We start from the raw sequence: 11,805 nt of genomic DNA, 5'->3' as shown, positions 1-11,805 counted from the left end.
GCGACGCTATACGATTTTACTGAATATAGGAAATAATAATTTAATAAAATTAAAATTTTTTTTTTTTTTTTGGAACGTTTTCCGAGTAGATTTATACCTACCTTATTATAGCTATATACCTAAGTCTATAATGAGCGTATGTTTATATTTTAAAACCCTAAGTAAAGCATGGTTGACAATTTTTTTAATTTAATCCCGCGATTTATTGTTGTTATTATTAAGACAATGTTTATTATGTTATTTTTTTTTTTACCATATTGTCTTTCGGTTTTTTCTCATATAACATCACATTGTTGGCTGTTGCACTTAATACCACGCCGTGTAAACACCATGTGACACTCAGACACCGTGATGCATACAATCCATCAAATTCAATGACCTAAACGCGAGTGATAGCCGATAGGTATATTGTTAGGTACGTGTTCGATGATGGCGGCGGTGGTTTCTGCGAATATCTCCGGGCGAACTGGTTCGATCTGGCTCGGTTGCGGCGGCGGCGGTGATCGCTCTATAACAGCATGAGACGATGTGCCGTACGTCTCAATCGCCACCGCATCGTGTACCACTTTTATAATAATATATTATTATTATTGTTGCATACACGTCATCGAGCATACAACATAACGACCGGTTTCGCTGTTTAGGTATTTCCTATCGTTTATTACGACGATCGGATATTGTGGGCAACCGTTGTAACAAATTTGTCATCATCGTTTAAAATACGATTGAAATTATAAAAATATAGAGAAGAGTAAATAAATTGTAAGCGTTTTCTTATTAGGTACTTTATTGCTTATTAATCATTAAGCGAGAAGGGCAGCAGACTTGATGAAATAGTCAAGTTAGCATAGTCAAAAGTTGTGTTGGTACATTTTTTAAATTATTATTTGGTCGCTGAGTGGTACTGTGTAATGTTAAAACTCACGTTGATTTTCGAACTGCTTGTTTTTCTTACAACTTCTTCTTGTTTACAATCAACGAAGCCTTTGCTTCATCGAAAACTGAATTCCGTTGTTCATGGAAGTTTGTTCAAATTAATAACTTGCTAAACTAATTCTAATGGTTTCATATTTATTCGGTGTTCTTGAAAACGGCGACAAACTATTGATTGAACTTAATTGTAGCTTCTCTAAGTTAATATGTTGTTCAGTAGGTATATTAAGTAAATAGCATATTACTACCTAGTACCTATAATAGCATTCCTAAAACATTATCTAAAAGGTGTATTTTGTACAAATAACTAAATTAATTGATACACCCCTAAAGCAAACACACAAAATGTAATGGTATTCCACGAAATAATGACATTATTTAAATATTTTTACAGGTTCAAGGATAATCGACCCTATCCGTGGCCTAGTGACGTCTCCAGTTTCATATTGAATCCCGAAAGCGCTAATCAAACCATATACACTCGGAGCTTGACATCGTCCGACCATGGCGTGTATACTTGTCAGCTGGCCAATCAAACGGACATTGTAAATCATTCAATGAAACTCGTCACATTTGGTTAGTATACCTATTTTGTCTTATATAATTAAGTCGAGAAACCAAAATAGTAAGAATGTAACTATATCGTGTAAAGACGTATAAGTTGACGATTTGTTTTTCAAATCTTAAATTCCACGCATTTAGTTAATTTTAGAATTATAATCATAGTCGAAAGGTCAAACAAATAAAATTAAGTATTACCTATGACCTATAGGTATGTAAAACAGTTTTTGTCGTTTAAAAAAACGCAAGTTTAAAGTATAATATATGTGTGATAACTGATTATGTATTATAATTAATCTAATTACTAATTAACGTGTGCATATAGCTACTTTTTATATTTCCTATAGTGATTAAAAAAGAAAAACAATTTCTATGATATGGTCGTCCGTCTGCTATAATATGTACTGCTAATTTATTCGTTTATAAAAAAATAGGACACTATATAGTCTATAATTTTGTATATTATAAGGTTATTAAAAAAAAAAAATGACGAGTGTCAAATATGTCCACGGAAGATAAGTATTATTGGTTACATACCTATATTACCTATATTATAGTAGTATCTTCGTGTATTAAATTATTTATGTTTATAGATAATTCATGATCGTAATGTTGTTACGGCTACGAATTAAATCTTACATCTCTTGTGTTTATGACTCAGCAGATATCACATAATATGTCGTACATTGTATTTTACATAGTATATACATATCTGATAATAATTAATAGCAATATAAATTATAGGCTAATAGTGTGGACGGGTAAATGACGTAGCCATGAATGGTGTGTCAGCAAAATAACACCTCTGTATTAATGGGAAAATGAAAAACGTTGCTAAATAATCCGGTCAGGATTTATTAATAGTAAAATACATTCTACCAACTAAATGCGAATTCTCCGTAATGCGATTAACGTCAGCTTATGTTTGTACAGCGATGATGTGTATGTTTATTTAGATTTTACGATAGTGTTTTATAATGAATAAAGCGAAATGAAGACTTAGTAAAAAAAAAAAATTTTTTTTTTTGATAACGCATTTTATATTCTAATGACCTCTGGTGTACATTGTAACATAGGTAATAACGTCGATATTTAATATGACGATGTTTAGTGCAGGTCTATCCAGATTCCATGTAATTTTAAATATTCATTTCGGGTGGATGGAGTTCCAAAACCTACACCATAATATTACGAATAATCGATAGTGTAATAATGTATTATAATATATATAATAGAATTTTTAAAACAATTTTATATTATAAACCAAACTGATATACATTAAAATATACAACTAAAATAGTTTTAATATTTTTCAACTGCTATTGTAACAATATATATCAGGAGCCTTGTATTAAATTTTTATACTTTTTGGCCCAACAGATAAAACTATATTGATATTTATAGAAAAAAAAACTAAAAAAATTGATAACTGACAATATCCATAAAAAGCTCAAAAAGAGTCAAATTATTTTCAAAATTTTTTCGTGTATAGAAAATGCCAATATAAACATTCAGTGAAATTTTTAAGTATTTACAGTCATTCTTATTTTAATTACAACAAAATAAGAAAATCGTAACATGAGAAATCGAGTGAATATCAAATGTTGTAAAAATATAAATTTCAAACGCTTAATAATTTAATTTGACTTGCTTATAGACATTTTTTTTTGAAAAAGATAGACAAACTCATGAAGAATCTTGTATTACATTTTCAAATCTTAGATTTAAAAAGAAAATTTTTCATGAATTTCTAACTCAAAATAATTTGCAAACTGTCGTCATTTTTACATATTTTGTCAATATTTGAACTTTAGATGCTTATAATAAAAATTGTGACTACGGATTTTTAATTTTTTTCATCTGCCTTTGAAACAATATAATAGGAATCTTCTTTTAAATTTTCAAGCTTTTTTAACCAACAAATGAAATTTTATTGATATTTATTGAAAAAAAAAATATAAACAACGGAAACTACAAATGTCCGTAAACAGCTCAAAATAAGTCAAAATATTTGGTAAATGTTATGGTGTATAGAAAATGCTATTATGAACACTCAGTCAAAATTGTATGTACCTACGGTCATTTGTTTTAGAGTTGCGCTAAAAACTAAAATCGATTTTCTCGAAAACAGATTTTGCGTAAAATTTCCCGTTTTTCCTTAATTTTTCTTTTGTTTTTCACGTTGCTTTTGAAAACTACTGGGAAATTTTTACTTTTGACCCCCCAAAGTACCAACTAGATTCACTTTCTTATCAGTAAAGATACTGTTGAAGAAAATCCAAGCACTTTTACTGTCCTAAAAGGTGATGACAGACACATAAAATAAAGAAACACACATCATTGTAAAATCAATACATTCATTGTTCCACTCAGAATCTAAAATCAAGTGAATAGTTTTTGATTTTGAGTTATTAACATTGGGTATGATATCCATGATAATAGTTTTGAGAGATATAACAATATAACATTGATTTATATTTTATAATTTATAATCATTTTCTATAAGTATAATAAATACAAGACTATTATACATTGCGTATTATATTTTATATTTTGCATAAAACTTTTATTAAATGAAATTATTTTTATAGCATATTATAATATAATATATGAATGTATTAAACTATAGTATGTTATACATTTTAATAATTCTTAGAAACTTCTCATTCTATTGTGAGTATCATAATAAATCAACATTAAAAACAATTCCCCTGCTTTACAATTTACTGTAAAAATATGTGGTTCTTATTTAAAATAAATAAGTTTGTTCCTTTAATAAGGTACCTTATAAAAGTATTTAAAAAATCACAAAATTTAGAATTTTTGTAAATGCATTATTATAAGATAAAAGGGGTGAGCATGTTTGGTTAGGTTAAAAAAAAATATGAGTGTACTAATCCTATATTATGATGTATAATGGTATTTATTATTTGCCTGTTTGCAAAATAAGTGTATAAATTATGTAATATTATTTGAACACTGTAAATAAACATACACTTAATTCTGTAGAAAATAACTATTATATTCATACCATATATAATTTTAACGCTACAGGAACACGCCATAAATGATAATAAAAGTATTTGAAAATATAGTGCTTGGTTATACTTAAAAATGTCAAATATCAGAATTTGAATAAAATAATTGAAAGAAAAAATAGGGACATGCATGCTCGTTGAACCATCCTGTATACTAAATATATCACTGAAGTATATTTCCACATACAAAGATTTTTCTGAGAATATTTATCAAATGGTTTATTCAGGATTGAGAATTTACAGGAATATAATAATTGAATTAATCTTTTTTTAGATCGTTCTGCGTTTTTTTGTATTCATCTTTAAAAAGGTGGGTAAGTGGATGTCGCTCTTCTGTGCAGTAGGTTACAAGCGGGTCACTGTATAATGGATAGTATTAAATTTGAATTCAATGATATAATATCACTGTATAAGAAAAACGATTCTGAGCGAAGACGGTATATCAGTCTAGGTATTAGACATATATATACTTATCTATGGTATTAAAATAAAAATTGACCTATAATAGGTACCTGTAATAAATTCCAAATTAATCATATCACAATATCCATTAGGTACTTATAACGCGTTATACATCAGAAACAAACCGTGATAGTGTGATACTATCATAGATATATAATATTATACTTAGAAGTTTCAAGTACCCACGGATAATATTATACAATCATAACAAAATAATTAAAATAGTTATTCTAGGTTTTTTAATATGTAATTTCATCTAAATTTGAAATTAAAATGACTATAAAAATAAACTGTGCTTATGTATTTTTTAGATTTTTTGGTAACAGAATTAACTACTTACATGGAATCTTGTTTTAAATTTTCAAGTCTTATATATAAAAGTTGATTATTTTATACATTTTTAACTACAAAATAATTATTCAATTTTAAATTTCATACATTTTCTCAAAATTCGATCTTTAAATGCTTATTAAAAAAAATGTTGCCTATGTATTTTTAATATTTTTCAACTGCTGTTGTAAAAATATATCAGGAGCCTTGTATTAATTTTTTACACTTTTTGGCCCAACGGATAAAACTTTATTGATATTTATAGAAAAAAAAAACTAAAAAAATTTAAAACTCACTATGTCCGTAAACAGCTCAAAAAGAGTCAAATTATTTTCAAAATTTGATCGTATATAGGAAATGCTAATATGAACATTGAGTTAAATTTTCAAGTATCTACAGTCATTCGTTTTTTAATTACAACGAAATAAGAAAATCGTTTTATGAGAAATCGAGTGAATATCAAATGTTGTAAAAATATGAATTTCAAACGCTTAATAATTTAATTTGACTTGCTTATAGACATTTTTTTTGAAAAAGATAGACAAACTCATGAAGAATCTTGTATTACATTTTCAAATCTTAGATTTAAAAAGAAAATTTTTCATGAATTTCTAACAAAAAATAATTTGCAAATTTTCGTCATTTTTACGTATTTTGTCAATATTTGAACTTTAGATGCTTATAAAAAAAAAAATTGTGACAATGGATTTTTAATTTTTTTCATCTGCCTTTGAAACAATATAATAGGAATCTTCTTTTAAATTTTCAAGCTTTTTTAACCAACAAATGAAATTTTATTGATATTTATTGAAAAAAAATATATAAACAACGGAAACTACAAATGTCCGTAAACAGCTCAAAATAAGTCAAAATATTTGGTAAATGTTATGGTGTATAGAAAATGCTAATATGAACACTCAGTCAAAATTGTATGTACCTACGGTCATTTGTTTTAGAGTTTTGCTAAAAACCAAAATCGATTTTCTCGAAAACAGATTTTGCGTAAAAATTTCCGTTTTTACTTAATTTTTCATTTGTTTTTCACAGGGGGGAAATTTTACTTTTGACCCCCCAAAGTACCAACTAGATTCACTTTCCTATCAGAAAAGGTACTGTTGAAGAAAATCCAAGCACTACTACTGTCCTAAAAGGTGATGACAGACGAAAAAAAAAAATTAAAAAAAAAAAAATGCTCATCATTGTAAAATCAATACATTCATCGTTCCACCCAGAATCTAAAATAAAGGATTACATTTTTAATTTATATTTGTATACAAAAAAATATTTATTACCCAATATTCTTATAGAATTAAATATCCTTTTAATTTTAATCTAATTAATTTTTTTTATATAATAATGGTTGTATTAATGGTATTTGAATATTCATCAAATAGTAATATTTTGTATATTCTTATAATAAAAACTATTTTAAATCTTCATACAAATGTTAACAAATAATAAATTAGGTAGGTATATTTTATGTGTGCAAGTTTAATTATGTGTGTATGATATACCTACAGTAGTAACTCTCAGGGTTTTTCTTAAGTTTAGATTCTTAACTGTTAATATTGATGGTCGGACAGAAAGTTAAATTTAATTTCCCCAATACAACATTACATTCGTTCGTAGCGTGAGCATCATGACCTTATAAGTTCTGTTCACAATTTTTAATATCGATTTGTAGGTCTCGAATATTGTTAGTCCGTAAATTAACAATTTAAATTATTGATTATTATTTAAAACTTTACAGGAAAAAAATAAAACACTTACAGCTCCATCAATACAAATTTTGTATTTAATAAATAATATATACCTATGGCTATTCTTATCAGTTATCATACATAGTCATACTAAACATGTGTATATATGTAGAAGATACTTAAAACCGATCAATACCTACTCATAATAGTATTATATAATTATTAAGTCATACATATATATATTTTAAAGAATTCAATCACTAAATCATCACTTGTGTATAAGCTCGATGTACATTGGCTGTAAGTAAGGGTGCTATTAAAAAAAAAACTAATAATTAGTAAGTTATAAGTTAACATTATATTTCGTGTAGATGCGTACATCGATATTCTCAGATATTTTACAAAAAGTTCAAAATCATGCTTAATTATCACTCAAATATTATAAAAATTATAATATAATATAATGATGTAACGATATAAGTAAAGAAACACTTGTTACTTATGACTTATTAGGTAAATTAGTACATATTATCAAATTTACATAAATAAGGGTTATAAACTTATACTTATATATTCATGTATTCGTTTGTGTAATTTCCTGTGTAAAATGTAAATATACCACGACTTTCCAGTAAATTATAAACGAAGTGCACTTATATGAGGCCACTATATTATAGTACTATACATATACGCCTGATGTAAATTTTGAGTGGAGCGATGTATTGATTTTACTATGATGTTTTTTATGCGTGTACGTGTCTATCACTACCTTTTAAAGCAATGACAATGTCTCAAATTTTAACTTTAAGAGTGGTTTCTGGTAGTCAATTGGATGTTTTCGGTACTTTTTAGGAGGTCAAAAGTAAAATGTCTTATTACTTTTCAAAATTATTAAGAAAAACAAGTAAGAACTACAAAATAAGCGGGCAAATAGTCTGGCAATCGCTCTAGTGCCGGTTATTATAAGTAACTAGGCTGCCGCTGCAGATGTAGTCTATAGTCTCGCCTATGATTATTATATTAATATAAAAGCAATAATAGTGTACTTGACGGTAATGACTTATGACTAATAATTAATATGTGATTTGCATACCTGTAGTAACATAGTAGCTAGTAAGTAGGTACTTACCACAGCCACTAAATATTTGTAGAGGGAGTACGTTATGCGATATCTTGATCAAGTATATCAACGAATAAATACATTAATTCTAAGGGACCTTTTCATAGGTACCTTTATTTATTTGCCCTAGAAAATAATTATTTAGCTTTTAATGTTTACAATTCATAATGTAATGTAAGCATGGACATTTGAAATATTGCTATACATTTTGTTGCTTGTACTTAATTTTTAATACAAGATATTAGCTTTACATAGAGTAGTTTATTTTAGTAGTTTATTATTTTATAATAATAAAAATACTCTAAATGCATGCTAAAATGCTAAATGCCAAATGGTCTGAACCATATACTTTATTGTAACATATATATTTTATTATTATATATATGGCTTAAGTAATATACGAACATTTCATTAAAATTTAAAATTATAAAATATTTTATGTCAATTGTTCCTCGTAAATTTATAGAAATGTTGTGAAGTGAACAATCACTAAACATTTAATTAATAAATTTAAAAACCTAAATTATCGTAAATGCCGGGCGCAATTTACTGTAGTACTTTAACTACCTCTTCACTGTGGACGCAATTTACTATCGCCCAAATCAACAGTGAGCTAATAATAATGGTCCTTTAAACAAGATTTAGCGGCCCAGGCCCCTATTTGGTTCATTAAATCTTATTGAACTGTTAAATTAACCAATTTTTATGTGACAATAAATATAAACAATTAAAATATTTTAAATTACTGAAGTAATAACGATTCTGACATAAAAATTGAAATTATAATTTCACAGCGTATATATACAGCGAAGTGCTAGATGATAATGCAATAAAACGTTTTTACATTTTCATCCACTGAACATTGAGTGACATAATATACGTGAACGAATTGAACCGACTTGAACGTATATCAGAAAGATAATCGCAGAAACACCATTAAATAAATTGATGGCTTCCCTGGGGACACTAGCAACATGAAATAAACTATTTAGTTTTAAACTCGATAAAAAAGCTGCTTGTGGTGAAGTTCATAATTCATAATGTGGATTGTGGATTAATATAAAATCTATTTTTATTGAAAAAATAAGTGGTTAATTCATTTACTACGAAAAATAAAAATATTTTAATTGAAATGTATAAATTAAAAATAACTAAATGTATAAATATATAAAAATATCTATTAACAAGGTTTTTTGATGATTTGAACAAATTTTAACTGGTTACTATGTTTTAGTTTGTTTTTTATAGTAGGTACAATATAGCACATAGTAAAATACTACAACTACATAATATTATTATTAATATTTGATATCTTTTTACATAACAATGTTTTCTTATGTTCTCTTACCTAATTATACAATGAATATTTAATAATGAAAACATAATATGTAAATAAGTATAGGTTTTACATAATGTTATAATGTAATATACTGATTAGTGATTATACTAGCAACATTATTATACAATGGTACCCATAGTATTTACATATAGGGTGTTTCACCAAGTCCATGTGAATTTCTACCTAAGTACCTCTGGACCTACCTATTATAAACGACAGCCTCAGGATAAACTTTATAATTTACAAAATTATATAACTATACGTCTATACTCAATAGACATAATAATTTAAACTCGAAATATTTACATAAATAAGCCCTTTAATTTGGGCGTTGGCTGTCACACCATTTCAAACTTAATTTTAAAGTTTTTATTTCAAGCTTATATACCTAAACTAAATAATTCTTAAGAGGACGCTACCCATACATTTTGTTACCTCCGTCGTCTTACACACAATTGACCTTTTTTTTTTTGGTATTATGGAGGACCGGGGAGAGAACCACGATTTGCATTACAACTCCCCGGACAGAGTGAATTGACCTATTATAAAAATTTTAGGTAAGAACATTATTTGTGCTTAAGCGTTGCCGATTTTTCAAAATTTTCTTTTTCAAGCAAGATATGGGTATGTGAAATATCAAAAATTAGAAATGATCATATCTTACTTGAAGATTAAGATATCGAATAAAAACTAACGTTTAAGCACATATTATAATGGTATTATATAAACAATTGATAATAGGTCAAATCACTGTAATATCAAAATTAACAGTACACTATTGAAACTAGTGAACGGAAATGTGCTATGTCGTACGTGAGACGAAGACAACAAATGCATGGGTAGCGTCCTCTTAAAATGTTTGTTAAAATTTGTATATTTAATCCATTTTATTATTATTGTGAATTTGTGACATTCTCATATGAGATTTTATTTAGATACGTTGTTTAAATTGTAAGTATTATAATTTATAGGGTACGCTGTCTTATAGAATTATAGGTTATATATAAAATGTACTTAATCAAAACTTAGTTTTGAATAACATTAAACAATTTTGTAATTAAGAATACGTATAATATATTAACAACATGAATTATAATTATTGATAAATAACTCTAAAACCAAAATATCGAACCATAAAATATAATTTTCTTGGAATTATTCTCTATAATATATTTTATTGTCTACTTTGAAAGCGACGATAAGAAAATATATTGTAAACAAACATTTTCAGCTACAAAAATAGTCCATATACACAGTTTTTCATTATTTTCTGTATTCCCTTTTTGACTTCAAGCAAACGTGTTAATTGATCTGATGGTAAGTGGAAGAAAGTTTTCCGGAACAAGATATTATTATAAATAAGAAAACGTTAGAGTACTGAGAATCTCTGTTCCAACAGATAATTTGATAAAACCGTACTCACCAACCCAAAGGCAAAATTATAGCATTTTGTTTTTGGAATTATATAATAATATATTCTCGGAATATAAATTGACTACCTATACTAACAATCATCAAAAGTTCCCGTTTTTCATTACTCAAGAGTCAAGAGTATAAACGATTTTAATTAAAACTATTTTGATTTTATAACACATCACATAAATAAATAAATATACTACCTATCTATGCTTATAATATATTACACTTAAAATTAAAAAATTAATAGTGAACACAATTCATAAAAATTAGGGTTTATATGTGATCTTAAAATCTAAAAAATTCATGAAAAGATGCTCAAAAGGTATCATAGTACCTATATGCCTTTGAAACGATCAAATATAACACTATAGAATGTGTTAAATTGAACTAGGTATTCATTAAAAATATGCGATACATTTTTTGTAGATTCTTAATAGAAACCGAATTCGTGAACACTACCTAACAATAATGCCTATACTTATAGGTATTGCGTATAATATGTAAAAGTATGCGTGTAAAAGCATGAAACGCTTGAGCGAACACTTATACACGGTAAATCTAATAATAAAAAAAAATATATTTTTAAAAATTTTCTTTGAAATCTAAAATTAAATTAATATATTGTATGAAAATACTATCCATAATTTATTATGAAGTTTAAATGAAAATGGAGTGGAATATAGTATAAATGTTTTCCTGCAGTACAGTAATTGTATACAGTCTCAGTTATTGAGTAAAGTCACTGTAATCTATTTATGTATGTGTTAAACTTGATTTCAATGATAAATCACTGCATACGAAAACCACGATTCTGAGAGAAGACAGACTGTCGGTCTGTATTACTATGTATATTTCCTGAATTCTCAAAATATTTTTTGGTATTGTTATTAAAGTAATTTATTT

General features: G+C 26.6%; 1 protein-coding gene across 1 annotated transcript in view; it reads left to right on the top strand.

Moving 5' to 3' along the window:
- The window catches only part of LOC100161344, a 44,422-nt gene that overhangs the window by 18,885 nt on the left and 13,732 nt on the right, over window positions 1–11,805 (top strand). Inside the window, exon 2 of the mRNA XM_001942624.5 lies at window positions 1,328–1,509. Within this exon, the coding sequence (XP_001942659.2) occupies window positions 1,328–1,509 (182 nt within the window). The remainder of the gene's footprint in view (window positions 1–1,327; window positions 1,510–11,805) is intronic.

Source organism: Acyrthosiphon pisum, chromosome A1, assembly GCF_005508785.2.
Source record: "Acyrthosiphon pisum isolate AL4f chromosome A1, pea_aphid_22Mar2018_4r6ur, whole genome shotgun sequence".
Taxonomy (NCBI): domain Eukaryota; kingdom Metazoa; phylum Arthropoda; class Insecta; order Hemiptera; family Aphididae; genus Acyrthosiphon; species Acyrthosiphon pisum.
The sequence above is the reverse complement of the archived record's forward strand: the minus strand, read 5'-3'. Positions and strand labels throughout refer to the sequence as shown.